This window comes from Pongo pygmaeus, chromosome 5, assembly GCF_028885625.2.
Source record: "Pongo pygmaeus isolate AG05252 chromosome 5, NHGRI_mPonPyg2-v2.0_pri, whole genome shotgun sequence".
Lineage (NCBI taxonomy): Eukaryota > Metazoa > Chordata > Mammalia > Primates > Hominidae > Pongo > Pongo pygmaeus.
Window position 1 is genome coordinate 26196114 of NC_072378.2, and position 14375 is coordinate 26210488.

General features: G+C 45.1%; 2 protein-coding genes and 1 long non-coding RNA gene across 5 annotated transcripts in view; 2 read left to right on the forward strand and 1 right to left on the reverse strand.

Moving 5' to 3' along the window:
• The window catches only part of LOC129038414 (uncharacterized), an 84866-nt gene that overhangs the window by 62572 nt on the left and 7919 nt on the right, over nucleotides 1–14375 (forward strand). The gene's annotated exons all lie outside the window — the stretch shown is intronic.
• On the reverse strand, nucleotides 4295–9028 carry LOC134739695 (uncharacterized). Its single transcript, XR_010126599.1, has 2 exons — nucleotides 8717–9028; nucleotides 4295–6160 (listed from the first exon to the last, which is right to left on the reverse strand). It is a non-coding gene; the product is annotated as an uncharacterized LOC134739695 (long non-coding RNA).
• HFE (homeostatic iron regulator) lies at nucleotides 5350–13531 on the forward strand. Of its 3 annotated transcripts, XM_054491347.2 has the most exons (7): nucleotides 5350–5516; nucleotides 8835–9098; nucleotides 9307–9582; nucleotides 10595–10625; nucleotides 10711–10946; nucleotides 11105–11218; nucleotides 12172–13531. In XM_054491347.2, the coding sequence occupies exons 1-7, from the start codon at nucleotides 5441–5443 to the stop codon at nucleotides 12210–12212; spliced, it is 1038 nt and encodes a 345-aa protein (XP_054347322.2). In that variant the 5' UTR covers nucleotides 5350–5440; the 3' UTR covers nucleotides 12213–13531. The 3 variants fall into 3 exon arrangements, with proteins under 3 accessions (XP_054347322.2, XP_054347321.2, XP_054347319.2); XM_054491344.2 differs by lacking the exon at nucleotides 10595–10625 and having other exon boundaries at nucleotides 5353–5516; nucleotides 10671–10946; XM_054491346.2 differs by lacking the exons at nucleotides 8835–9098; nucleotides 10595–10625 and having other exon boundaries at nucleotides 5351–5516; nucleotides 10671–10946.

Genomic DNA, 14375 nt, shown 5'->3' on the forward strand with positions numbered 1-14375 from the left:
TTGGCAAAGACCATTTTATGAGCAGACTTCTGCTTTTTTAAAGTTTGGGGGGAAGGGGAAACATTTTTATTCTATAATGCTGAAATTTCTTTTTTTTTTTTCTCTTTTTTGAGACTGAGTCTTGCTCTGTCACCAGGGCTAGAGAGTGCAGTGGTGTGATCTCGGTTCACTGCAACCTCCACCTCCCGGATTCAAGCGATTCTCCTGCCTCAGCCTCCTGAGTAGCTGGAACTACAGGTGTGTACCACCATGCCCAGCTAGGATAACTTTTTTTGTTTTTAGTAGAGACGGGGTTTCACCGTGTTGGCCAGAGTAGTCTAGAACTCCTGACCTCAAGTGATCTGCCCGCCTCATCCTCCCAAAGTGCTGAGATTACAGGTGTGAGGTATAGCAACTGGCCTCATGCTGAGATTTCTTTCGTTACCAGTTCAAAGACCTTTCACTTTCCAAGGCACAAGGAGAGGAATTCCATGCGTTGACACTGGGAGGAAGGGGACAGACCTACTTAAAAGATTCAAAACTTCTATGACAGTAAAAGAAATGTATATCAAGTTCCTGAGGGCTGCCGTAACAAAGTACCATTAACTGGGTGGCTTACAACAAAAGAAATTTATTCTCTCACAGTTATGTAGGCCAGTTGAGATCAAGGTATTATCAGGGCCAAGATCCCTCTGTAGCCTCTGAGGGAGGATTCTTTCTTGCCTGTTTCCACTTCTAGCAGCTTCGTGTGTTCCTTGGTTTGTGGCAGCATAATCTCTGCCTCCATCTCTACATGGCCATCATCCCTCTGTGTCTGTGAGGACACCAGTCATTGGTTGGAGGACTCACCCTATTCCACTATAATCTCTTCTTAACCAGTGAACTCACCCTATTCCAGATAAGGTCAGGTTCACAGGTACTGAGGGTTAGGACAGAGTATCTTTTGGGGAGATGCAATTCATCCCATAAGTGGGTGGAAAAGGATGATTAACAAGTCGTATGTGGGGATGTATTGTTTTGCATCTACGTAGCCCTCACCCCATTTCTTTCCACAACACACATTTGTCACTCTATTTTTTATTAGGTTTACAGAGAAAAGTAGGTCTTCAACCACTTTCCTGGGATGTGGATACAGCTCTTTTGAGACAGGGTCTCATTCTGTCACCTAGACTGGTGTGCAGTAGCACTATCATGGCTCACTACAGCCTCAATGTCCCAGGCTTAAGTGATCCTCCCAACCTCCTGAGTGGCTGGGACCACAAGTGTGTGCCACCACACCTGACTAATTTTATTTTTTAATTTTTTTGTGGAGACAGAGTCTCCCTGTGTTTCCCAGGCTGGTCTTGAATTCCTGGGCTCAAGCCATCCTCCTGCCTCGGCCTCCCAAAGTGCTGGGATTACAGGCAAGAGCCTCCATGCCTGGCCTTCAACTCTTGACCTTATGAACACAGCCCTATACCAGTTCCCTTCATGTATGTGCCTATAAGCTAAACCCTTTCCCAAGTGTACATGAAAATCTGAACCCCAACAAATATGGCCTAATTCTGATTCTGACTTTCCCAGGAGTAATTTGTGTCATTTCCAGCTTACCAGCCTTTGTGAGTGTTGAATTTCAGCATTTCTGTTTGCTTGCAGCAGAAGGTGGAGCCAGGATAGAGTGGCTCAAGATTACAGTTTCTTCCTTAACAGTTCAGTCAACTTTTTAGACCTGGATTTATAGCTTCCTACCTGCTCTCTTAAAGGTGAAACGGTCTATTCACCTTCAGACCATTTGCCCTCGGGGTCTCACTGAGCAATCTATGCCTTAAGTCTTCCAAGTCTCTTAATGTCCAAATATAATGGACAATTTTCAGGTATATCTGACACCATTTCTCTGCAGCTTTTGGCACCTATAACCACTCCATGGCTTCCAGAATATGGTTGGTCATTTCTTTTTTGTTTATATGACAAATTTTTATTCTTCTTCTGCCTGTTAAATGCACCCGACCCCCAGTGTTCTGATTTTCACTATTTTTCTTAAAAAAAAAAAAGTTTAAATGAAAAAAGTTTCTTATGAAAATATTAAAACACATACAAAAATAGAATAGACATTGATAATAGATCCTAAAATTCCTATGGAAATTCAGCAGACTGAGAATAGCTAATATAGTCTTCCAAAAAAGATCAAATTTGAAGTTGAGAAACTTCTTGAATTCAACTTACTACAAAGCTATAGTAATCAAGACAGTGTAGTTCTGACATAAATATAGGATTATAGTCTGGGTGCGGTGGCTCACGCCTGTAATCCCAGCACTTTGGGAGGCTGAGGTGGGCAGATCACCTGAGGTCAGGAGTTCCAGACCAGCCTCACCAACATGGTGAAACCCCATCTCTACTAAAAATACAAAAATTGGCCAGGCATGGTGGCGGGTGCCTGTAATCCCAGCTGCTTGGGAGGCTGAGGCAGGAGAATCGCTTGAACCCAGGAGGCGGAGGTTGCAGTGAGCCGGGACTGGGCCACTGCACTCCAGCCTGGGCAACAGAGTGAGACTCTGTCAGAAAAAAAAAAAAAAAAAAGGTAGGATTATAGATTATAGCATTATGGGATAAAATTGAGACTCCAGAAATAAACTCTCACATTTATGGTAGATTGATTTTTGATAAGGTTGCCAAAACACTTCAGTGAAAAAAGAGTCTTCTCAACAAGTGATGGCGGAACAACTGAATAACCACATTTTTGTTCTTTCTGGGGCCCTGATTCAAAAACCCAGGCAAAGATGGAGAGAAATCAGAATTCTCATACACTGCTGATAGGAGGATAAAATGCTTACTTTGGAAAAGAATGTGGCAGTTCCTCAAAAGGTTAAATAGTGTTACCATATGACCCAGCAAACCCACTTCTAGATATATAACCAAAAGAAATCAAAACATAAGTCCACAAAAAAACTTGTACATAAATGTTTATAACAGCACTATTCTGAATAGCCGTAAAGTAGAAACAAACCAATGTCCATCAGTGGATGAATGAATAAATAAAATATGTTGTGATATGTCCTTATAATAGATATTATTGGTCCATGAAAAACATACATAAAAACATTATGCTAAAAGAAAGAAGCCAGTCACGGCAAAGCAATATATTATATGGCTCTATGTATACTAAATGTTGCAAATAGAAAGAAAGTAGATTAAAGATTGTCTAGGGCTGGGAGGGGAGGAGGAGGAGAATGGAGGAATCTGGGAGGTGATGAATTAGGGGTACTGAATTAGGGGAACATGGTTTCTTTTTGGGGAGATAGAAATGTTGTAAAATTTTGGTAATGGTTGCACATCTCTGTAAATATACTAAAATCCATTAATTTTTGCATTTTATTTTATTTATTTTATTTTTGAGACGGAGTTTCGCTCTTGTTGCCGAGGCTGGACGGCAATGGCATCTCGGCTCACCACAACCTCCGCCTCCTAGGTTCAAGCGATTCTCCTGTCTCAGCCTCCCGAGTAGCTGGAATTACAGGTGCATGCCACCACACCCGGCTAATTTTTTATTTTTGGAGATGAAGTCTCGCTCTTGTCTCCCATGCTGGATGGAGTGCGATGGCACAATCTTAGCTCACTGCAACCTCCGCCTCCCGGGTTCAAGTGATTCTCCTGCCTCAGCCTCTAATGTAGCTGGGATTACAGTTGCCTGCTAGCACGCCCGGCTAATTTTTGTATTTTTAGTAAAGACGGGGTTTCATCAAGTTGGCCAGGCTGGTCTCGAACCCCTGATCTCAGGTGATCTGCCTTCCTCGGCCTCCCAAAGTGCTGGGATTACAAGTGTGAGCCACTGAGCCGGGCCAATTTTTGCATTTTACATAGATGAATTATATGGTATGCTAATTATATCTTACCAAAAATTGAAAAAAAGGAATAGTACTATCAGCCCCAATGTGTCCATCATCAATATTCTACATGTTTCCAATGTTATTGTATCTGTTCGCCTACAGTTGAGGCCCTGATGATATCCTGTTTGATTTTCTTGAATTGCCAAAATTTGCATACACGCTTACAAAAATAATGCCTGTTGAATTTGCTAGATATGTAAAGGTTTGGAGCAAATCAGGTGTATTAAATTTATTAATATGGTTTGAAATGTCTAAGGCAATAATTCCCAAACTTTGTTGAGGGAGGAGGAAAGCTTTTAAAATCCCATTGCCCAGGTGGCATCCTATACTGTTACTGGGAATTATGCTTTGGGATGGATCCTTTAACCGAGGAGATTATTAGAGCTGGAGCTCTGAACCAGCAATCTCAGTTCTTGTGATAGTGAGCAAAGAACTACAAACTAACACCAAAATGCAAGCTTAAAGCAAAGTTTATTGAAGCACAATAATACACTCTGAGGGAGAGAGAGTGGGCTGATTTCTGCGAAGTGAAATCAGCACTTCTTTACAGAGCTCAAGGTGCTTTTTATGGGGTTTGTGGGGAGGAGTTGAGGTTTGGGCTGTATCTGAGTGACAGGATGATGTTATTTGACTGAAGTTTATAGCTATACAATCTAAAATTAAACTGTGCATGGTCTTACCTATAATTCGTTAAGAAAAGCTTCCCAGGGATGGGGGGCAAAACTGTATGTAAACTTGATTATAATGATGGTATGATGAACTTGGGGTGAACTTGAGGACAGGCTTTTGTGTTATTGGGCATGTGCCACTTTAGGGAATTTCCGCCTGTACCCTCCTTTCTCTTTCTCCAGGATATTTTGGCCACAGACTTTATCATAAACTCCATCCCTTAGGGTGGCACTAGGGTAGTCTTGGGCCTGAACTTAGGTGGGCCAGTGGCTGTCTTAGTGACAGCCTTTCCGCTCTCTTCTGTCATCCCCTCCCAACTGCTAATGTCTAACTACCTAACAATTGCCCATTAAATCAGTGTGTCTGGGGTTAGGAGCAGGCCTCAAGATGTTTAATCATTCTTCAGATAATCCCAAAACTGTAAAGTTTGTGAAACACTTGTCAGATAACTCAATTATGAAGGCTGTGGAAGGTGTTTCAGTAGGATCTAATTGGTTAATGTTATGATTTAATTGAATCAAAAAACAAAATGAAAAAGCTTTATATTTCTAAGTCAAATAAAACATAAGTTGGTCTAAGGTTGAGATAAAATTTTTAAATGTATAATTGAATTTTGAAAATAATAAATATTTAAATATCTAAAGTTCAGATCAGAACATTGCGAAGGTACTTTCCCCAATCACAACACCCCTTCAGGATTTAAAAACCAAGGGGGACACTGGATCACCTAGTGTTTCACAAGCAGGTATCTTCTGCTGTAGGAGAGAGAATTAAAGTTCTGAAGACCTGTTGCTTTTCACCAGGAAGTTTTACTGGGCATCTCCTGAGCCTAGGCAATAGCTGTAGGGTGACTTCTGGAGCCATCCTCGTTTCCCCGCCCCTCAAAAGAAGCGGAGATTTAACGGGGACGTGTGGTCAGAGCTGGGGAAATGGGCCCGCGAGCCAGGCCGGCGCTTCTCCTCCTGATGCTTTTACAGACCGCGGTCCTGCAGGGGCGCTTGCTGCGTGAGTCCGAGGGCTGCGGGCGAACTAGGGGCGCGGCGGGGGTGGAAAAATCGAAACTAGCTTTTCTTTGCGCTTGGGAGTTTGCTAACTTTGGAGGACCTGCTCAACTCTATCCGCAAGCCCCTCTCCCTACTTTCTGCGTCCAGACCCCGTGAGGGAGTGCCTACCACTGAACTGCAGAGAGGGGACCCTCGCCCCAGGACCTGCCCCCTCCCCCGGCTGTCCGGGCTCTTCGGAGTGATTTTTGGAACCGCCCACTCCCTTCCCCAACCAGAATGCTTTTAAATAAATCTCGTAGTTCCTCACTTGAGCTGAGCTAAGCCTGGGGCTCCTTGGACCTGGAAGTCGGGTTTATTTCCAATGTCAGCTGTGCAGTTTTTTCCCCAGTCATCTCCAAACAGGAAGTTCTTCCCTGAGTGCTTGCCGAGAAGGCTGAGCAAACCCACAGCAGGATCTGCACGGGGTTTCCACCTCAGAACGAATGCGTTGGGCGGTGGGGGCGCGAAAGAGTGGCGTTGGGGATCTGAATTCTTCACCATTCCACCCACTTTTGGTGAGACCTGGGGTGGAGGTCTCTGGGGTGGGAGGCTCCTGGAGAGAGGCCTACCTCGGCCTTTCCCCACTCTTGGCAATTGTTCTTTTGCCTGGAAAATTAAGTATATGTTAGTTTTGAACGTTTGAACTGAACAATTCTCTTTTCGGCCAGGCTTTATTGATTTGCAATGTACTGTGTAATTAAGAGGCCTCTCTACAAAGTACTGATAATGAACATGTAAGCAATGCACTCAGTTGTAAGTTACATTCATATCTGATCTTATTTGATTTTCACTAGGCATAGGGAGGTAGGAGCTAATAATACGTTTATTTTACTAGAAGTTAACTGGAATTCAGATTATAAAACTCTTTTCAGGTTACAAAGAACATAAGTAATCTGGTTTTCTGATGTTATTTCAAGTACTACAGCTGCTTCTAATCTTAATTGACAGTGATTTTGCCCGTAGTGTAGCACAGTGTTCTGTGGGTCACACGCCAGCCTCAGCACAGCACTTTGAGTTTTGGTACTATGTGTATCCACATTTTACACATGACAAGAATGAGGCATGGCACGGCCTGCTTCCTGGCAAATTTATTCAATGGTACACTGGGCTTTGGTGGCAAAGCTCGTGTCTCCACTTCATAGCTATGATACTTAAACATCACACTGCATTAGAGGTTGAATAATAAAATTTCATGTGGAGCAGAAATACTCATTGTTTACAAGTGTAAATGAGTCCCAACCATGTATTGTACTGTTCAAGCCCCAAGGGAGAGAGCAGGGAAACAAGTCTTTACCCTTTGATATTTTGCATTCTAGTGGGAGAGATGACAATAAGCAAATGAGCAGAAAGATATACAACATCAGGAAACCATGGGTGTTGTGAGAAGCAGAGAAGTCAGGGCAAGTCACTCTGGGGCTGACACTTGAGCAGAGACGTGCAGGAAATAAGAATGATATTGACTGGGAGCAGTATTTCCCAGGCAAACTGAGTGGGCCTGGCAAGTTGGATTAAAAAGCAGGTTTTCTCAGCACTACTCACGTGTGTGTGTGTGTGGGGGGGGGGGGGGTGGCGGGGGGGTGGGAAGGGGGACTACCATCTGCATGTAGGATGTCTAGCAGTATCCTGTCCTCCCTACTCACTAGGTGCTAGGAGCACTCCCCCAGTCTTGACAACCAAAAATGTCTCTAAACTTTGCCACATGTCACCTGGGAGACAAACTCCTGGTTAGAAAGCTCAGGTTGAAAAAAAAAAAACAAGTAGTGCTGGGGAGTAGAGGCCAAGAAGTAGGTAATGGGCTCAGCAGAGGAGCCACAAACAAGGTTGTGCAGGGGCCTGTAGGCTGTGGTGTGAATTCTAGCCAAGGAGTAACAGTGATCTGTCACAGGCTTTTAAAAGATTGCTCTGGCTGCTATGTGGAAAGCAGAATGAAGGGAGCAACAGTAAAAGCAGGGAGCCCAGCCAGGAAGCTGTTACACAGTCTAGGCAAGAGATGGTGGAGTGGGCTGGGTGGGAACAGAAAAGGGAGTGACAAACCATTGTCTCCTGAATATATTCTGAGGGAAGTTGCTGAAGGATTCTATGTTGTGTGAGAGAAAGAGGATTGGCTGGGTGTGGTAGCTCATGCCAAGGAGGAGGCCAAGGAGGGCAGATTCCTGAGCTCAGGAGTTCAAGACCAGCCTGGGCAACACGGCAAAACCCCTTCTCTACAAAAAATACAAAAATTAGCTGGGTGTGGTGGCATGCACCTGTGATCCTAGCTACTCGGGAGGCTGAGGTGGGGGCTATTGCTTGAGCCCAGGAAGTTGAGGCTGCAGTGAGCCATGACTGTGCCACTGTAGTTCAGCCTAGGTGACAGAGCAAGACCCTGTCTCCGCCGACCCCCTGAAAAAGAGAAGAGTTAAAGTTGACTTTGTTCTTTATTTTATTGGCCTGAGCAGTGGGGTAATTGGCAATGCCATTTCTGAGATGGTGAAGGCAGAGGAAAGAGCAGTTTGGGGTAAATCAAGGATCTGCATTTGGACATGTTAAGTTTGAGATTCCAGTCAGGCTTCCAAGTGGTGAGGCCACATAGGCAGTTCAGTGTAAGAATTCAGGGCCAAGGCTGGGTACGGTGGATCACTTCTGTAATCCCAGCACTTTGGTGGCTGAGGCAGGCAGATCACTTGAGATCAGGAGCTTGAGACAAGCTTGGCCAACATGGTGAAACCCCATGTCTACTAAAAATACAAAAATTAGCCTGGTGGGTGGCGCACGCCTATAGTCCCAGGTTTTCAGGAGGCTTAGGCAGGAGAATCCCTTGAACCCAGGAGGTGCAGGTTGCAGTGAGCTGAGATTGTGCCACTGCACTCCAGCCTGGGTGATAGAGCGAGACTCCGTCACAAAAAAAAAAAAAAAAAAAAAAAAAAAAAAACTGAAGGAATTTTTCCTCAGGATTTGGGTCTAATTTGCCCTGAGCACCAACTCCTGAGTTCAACTATCATGGCTAGAGACACCTTAACATTTTCTAGAATCCACCAGCTTTAGTGGAGTCTGTCTAATCACGAGTATTGGAATAGGATCTGGGGGTAGTGAGGGGGTGGCAGCCATGTATGGCAGAGAAAGACGCACAAGGAAAGAGCAGCCAGGACTGTCATATGGAAGAAAGACAGGACTGCAACTCACCCTTCACAAAATGAGGACCAGACACAGCTGATGGTATGAGTTGATGCAGGTGTGTGGAGCCTCAACATCCTGCTCCCCTCCTACTACACATGGTGAAGGCCTGTTGCTCTGTCTCCAGGTTCACACTCTCTGCACTACCTCTTCATGGGTGCCTCAGAGCAGGACCTTGGTCTTTCCTTGTTTGAAGCTTTGGGCTACGTGGATGACCAGCTGTTCGTGTTCTATGATCATGAGAGTCGCCGTGTAGAGCCCCGAACTCCATGGGTTTCCAGTAGAACTTCAAGCCAGATGTGGCTGCAGCTGAGTCAGAGTCTGAAAGGGTGGGATCACATGTTCACTGTTGACTTCTGGACTATTATGGAAAATCACAACCACAGCAAGGGTATGTGGACAGGGGGCCTCACCTTCCTGAGGTTGTCAGAGCTTTTCATCTTTCCATGCATCTTGAAGGAAACAGCTGGAAGTCTGAGGTCTTGTGGGAGCAGGGAAGAGGGAAGGAATTTGCTTCTTGAGATCATTTGGTCCTTGGGGATGGTGGAAATAGGGACCTACTTCTTTGGTTGCAGTAACAAGGCTGGGGATTTTTCCAGAGTCCCACACCCTGCAGGTCATCCTGGGCTGTGAAATGCAAGAGGACAACAGTACCGAGGGCCACTGGAAGTACGGGTACGATGGGCAGAACCACCTTGAATTCTGCCCTGACACGCTGGACTGGAGAGCAGCAGAACCTGGGGCCTGGCCCACCAAGCTGGAGTGGGAAAGGCACAAGATTCGGGCCAGGCAGAACAGGGCCTACCTCGAGAGGGACTGCCCTGCACAGCTGCAGCAGTTGCTGGAGCTGGGGAGAGGTGTTTTGGACCAACAAGGTATGGTAGAAACATGCTTCTGCCCCCACACTATAGTGGCAGAGTGCAGGAGGATGCAGGGCATGGAATCCCTGATTGGAGTTTCAGAGTTGGCTGAGGTTGTGTGCCTCTCCAAATTCTGGGAAGGGACTTTCTCAATCCTAGAGTCTCTACCTTATAATTGAGATGTATGAGACAGCCACAAGTCATGGGTTTAATTTCTTTTCTCCATGCATATGGCTCAAAGGGAAGTGTCTGCAGCCCTTGCTTTTTATTTAACCAATAATCTCTTGTATATTTATACATGTTAAGAATACAGAAATGTCAAGGCTGGGCGTGGTGGCTCACCCCTATAATCCCAGCACTTTGGGAGGCCAAGGTGTGTGGATCACGAGGTCAGGAGTTTGAGACCAGCCTGACCAACATGGTGAAACCCGTCTCTAAAAAAAAAAATACAAAAATTAACTGGGCACAGTCGTGCGCACCTGTAGTCCCAGCTAATTGGAAGGCTGAGGCAGGAGAATTGCTTGAACCCGGGAAGTGGAAGTTGCACTGAGCCGAGATCGCGCCACTGCACTCCAGCCTAGGCAACAGAGTGAGACTTCATCTTAAAAAAAAAAAGAGAATTCAGAGATGTCAGCTATCATATGAATATCAGGACAAAATATCAAGTGAGGCCACTTATCAGAGTAGCAGAATCCTTTAGGTTAAAAGTTTCTTTCACATAACATAGCAATAATCACTGAGGGTACCTATCTTACAAGGCCCCTTCTTATAACAATGCCTCCTAGGTTGACCCAGGTGAAACTGACCATCTGTATTCAATCATTTTCAATGCACATAAAGGGCAATTTTGTCTATCAGAACAAAGAACATGGGTAACAGATGTGTATATTTACATGTGAGGAGAACAAGCTGATTTGACTGCTCTCCAAGTGACACTGTGTTAGAGTCCAATCTTAGGACACAAAATGGTGTCTCTCCTGTAGCTTGTTTTTTTCTGAAAAGGATATTTCCTTCCTCCAACCTATAGAAGGAAGTGAAAGTTCCAATCTTCCTGGCAAGGATAAACAGATCCCCTCTCCTCATCCTTCCTCTTTCCTGTCAAGTACCTCCTTTGGTGAAGGTGACACATCATGTGACCTCTTCAGTGACCACTCTACGGTGTCGGGCCCTGAACTACTACCCCCAGAACATCACCATGAAGTGGCTGAAGGATAGGCAGCCAATGGATGCCAAGGAGTTCGAACCTAAAGACGTATTGCCCAATGGGGATGGGACCTACCAGGGCTGGATAACCTTGGCTGTACCCCCTGGGGAAGAGCAGAGATATACGTGCCAGGTGGAGCACCCAGGCCTGGATCAGCCCCTCCTTGCGATCTGGGGTATGTGACTGATGAGAGCCAGGAGCTGAGAAAATCTATTGGGGGTTGAGAGGAGTGCCTGAGGGGGTAATTATGGCAGTGAGATGAGGATCTGCTCTTTGTTAGGGAGTGGGCTGAGGGTGGCAATCAAAGGCTTTAACTTGCTTTTTCTGTTTTAGAGCCCTCACCGTCTGGCACCCTAGTCATTGGAGTCATCAGTGGAATTGCTGTTTTTGTCGTCATCTTGTTCATTGGAATTTTGTCCATAATATTAAGGAAGAGGCAGGTTTCAAGTGAGTAGGAACAAGGGGGAAGTCTCTTAGTACCTCTGCCCCAGGGCACAGTGGGAAGAAGGGCAGAGGGGATCTGGCATCCATGGGAAGCATTTTTCTTATTTATATTCTTTGGGGACACCAGCAGCTCCCTGGGAGACAGAAAATAATGGTTCTCCCCAGAATGAAAGTCTCTAATTCAACAAACATCTTCAGAGCACCTGCTATTTTGCAAGAGCTGTTTAAGGTAGTGCGGGGGCTTTGAGGTTGAGAAGTCACTGTGGCTATTCTCAGAACCCAAATCTGGTAGGGAATGAAATTGATAGCAAGTAAATGTAGTTAAAGAAGACCCCATGAGGTCCTAAAGCAGGCAGGAAGCAAATGCTTAGGGTGTCAAAGGAAGGAATGATCACATTCAGCTGGGGATCAAGAAAGCCTTCTGGATCTTGAAGGAGAAGCTTGATTCCATTAGGTGAGGTTGAAGATGATGGGAAGTCTACACAGACAGAGCAACCATGCCAAGTAGGAGAGTATAAGGCATACTGGGAGATTAGAAATAATTACTGTATCTTAACCCTGAGTTTGCATAGCTATCACTCACCAATTTTGCATTTCTACCCCCTGAACATCTGTGGTGTAGGGAAAAGAGAATCAGAAAGAAACCAGCTCATACAGAGTCCAAAGGTCTTTTGGGATATTGGGTTATGATCACTGGGTTGTCACTGAAGGATCCTAAGAAAGGAGGACCACGATCTCCCTTATATGGTGAATGTGTTGTTAAGAAGTTAGATGAGAGGTGAGGAGACCAGTTAGAAAGCCAATAAGCATTTCCAGATGAGAAATAATGTTTCTTGAAATCCAATAGTGCCCAGGTCTAAATTGAGACGGGTGAATGAGGAAAATAAGGAACAGAGAAGAGGCAAGATGATGCCTAGGTTTGTGATGCCTCTTTCCTGGGTCTGTTGTCTCTACAGGAGGAGCCATGGGGCACTACGTCTTAGCTGAACGTGAGTGACACGCAGCCTGCAGACTCATTGTGGGAAGGAGACAAAACTAGAGACTCAAAGAGGGAGTGCATTTATGAGCTCTTCATGTTTCAGGACAGAGTTGAACCTAAACATAGAAATTGCCTGAAGAACTCCTTGCTCTTAGCCTTCTCTGTTCATTTCCTCAAAAAGATTTCACTATTTAGGTTTCTGAGTTCCTGCATGCCAGTGATCCCTAGCTGTGACCTCTCCCCTGGAACTGCCTCTCATGAACCTCAAGCTGCATCTAGAGGCTTCCTTCATTTCCTCCATCACCTCAGACACATACACCTATGTCATCTCATTTCCTATTTTTGGAAGAGGACTCCTTAAATTTGGGGGACTTACATGATTCATTTTAACATCTGAGAAAAGCTTTGAACCCTGGGACATGGCTAGTCATAACCTTACCAGAATTTTACACATGTATCTATGCATTTTCTGGACTCCTTCGACTTTTCCTTTGAATCCTCTCTCTGTGTTACCCAGTAACTCATCTGTCATCAAGCCATGGGGATTCTTCCATCTGATTGTGGTGTGAGTTGCACAGCTATGAAGGCTGTACACTGCACGAATGGAAGAGGCACCTGTCCCAGAAAAAGCATCATGGCTATCTGTGGGTAGTATGATGGGTGTTTTTAGCAGGTAGGAGGCAAATATCTTGAAAGGGGTTGCGAAGAGGTGTCTTTTTCTAATTGGCATGAAGGTGTCATACATATTTGCAAAGTTTAATGGTGACTTCATTTGGGATGCTACTCTAGTATTCCAGACCTGAAGAATCACAATAATTTTCTACCTGGTCTCTCCTTGTTCTGATAATGAAAATTATGATAAGGATGATGATAATGATGATAAAAGCACTTACTTCATGTCCAACTCTTCTGAGCACCTACTTACATGCATTACTGCATGCAATTCTTACAATAATTCTATGAGATAGGTACTATTATCCCCATTTCTTTTTTAGATGAAGAAAGTGAAGTAGGCCAGGCATGGTGGCTCACGCCTGTAATCCCAGCACTTTGGGAGGCCAAAGCGGGTGGATCATGAGGTCAGGAGATCAAGACCATCCTGGCTAACATGGTGAAACCCCGTCTCTAATAAAAATACAAAAAATCAGCTGGGCATGGTGGCAGGCGCCTGTAATCCCAGCTACTCGGGAGGTTGAGGCAGGAGAATGGCATGAACCCAGGAGGCAGAGCTTGCAGTGAGCCGAGTTCGCGCCACTGCACTCCAGCCTAAGTGACAGAGTGAGACTCCATCTCAAAAAAATAAAAATAAAAATAAAAAAAATGAAAAAATAAAGAAAGTGAAGAATAGAGTATCTCATAGCTTGTCAGTGATAGAAACAGGTTCAAACTCAGTCAGTCTGACCGTTTGATACATCTCACACACCATTACATTCAGTAGTTTAGATGCCTAGAGTAAATAGAGAAGGAAGGAGATGGCTCTTCTCTTGTCTCATTGTGTTTCTTCTGAGTGAGCTTGAATCACATGAAGGGAAACAGCAGAAAACAACCAGCTGATCCTCAGCCGTCATGTTTCCTTTAAAAGTCCCTGAAGGAAGGTCCTGGAATGTGACTCCCTTGCTCCTCTGTTGCTCTCTTTGGCATTCATTTCTTTGGACCCTACGCAAGGACTGTAATTGGTGGGGACAGCTAGTGGCCCTGCTGGGCTTCACACACAGTGTCCTCCCTAGGCCAGTGCCTCTGGAGTCAGAACTCTGGTGGTATTTCCCTCGAAGAAGTGGAGTAAGCTCTCTCATTTTGAGATGGTACAATGGAAGCCACCAAGTGGCTTAGAGGATGCCCAGGTCCTGCCATGGGACCACTGGTGTTCCAGTGCACATTAAAAAAAAAATCTAACCAGGACACTCAGGAATTGCTAGATTCTGGGAAATCAGTTCACCATGTTCAAAAGAGTCTTTTTTTTTTGAGACTCTATTGCCCAGGCTGGAGTGCAATGGCAGGATCTTGGCTCACTGTAACCTCTGCCTCCCAGGTTCAAGCGATTCTCCTGCCTCAGCCTCCCGAGTAGCTGGGATTACAGGCGTGCACCAACATGCCCGGCTAATTTTTGTGTTTTTAGTAGAGACGGGGTTTCACCATGTTGGCCAGGCTGGTCTCGAACTCTCCTGACCTTGTGATCCACCT

Coding starts and splice junctions, on each gene's coding strand:
- HFE (XM_054491344.2), top strand. CDS start 5,441: ATGGGCCCGCGAGCCAGGCCGGCGCTTCTCCTCCTGATGCTTTTACAG. Junction 9,583..10,670: donor AGGTGTTTTGGACCAACAAG/GTATGGTAGAAA, acceptor TTTCCTGTCAAG/TACCTCCTTTGGTGAAGGTG. Junction 10,947..11,104: donor GCCCCTCCTTGCGATCTGGG/GTATGTGACTGA, acceptor TTTCTGTTTTAG/AGCCCTCACCGTCTGGCACC.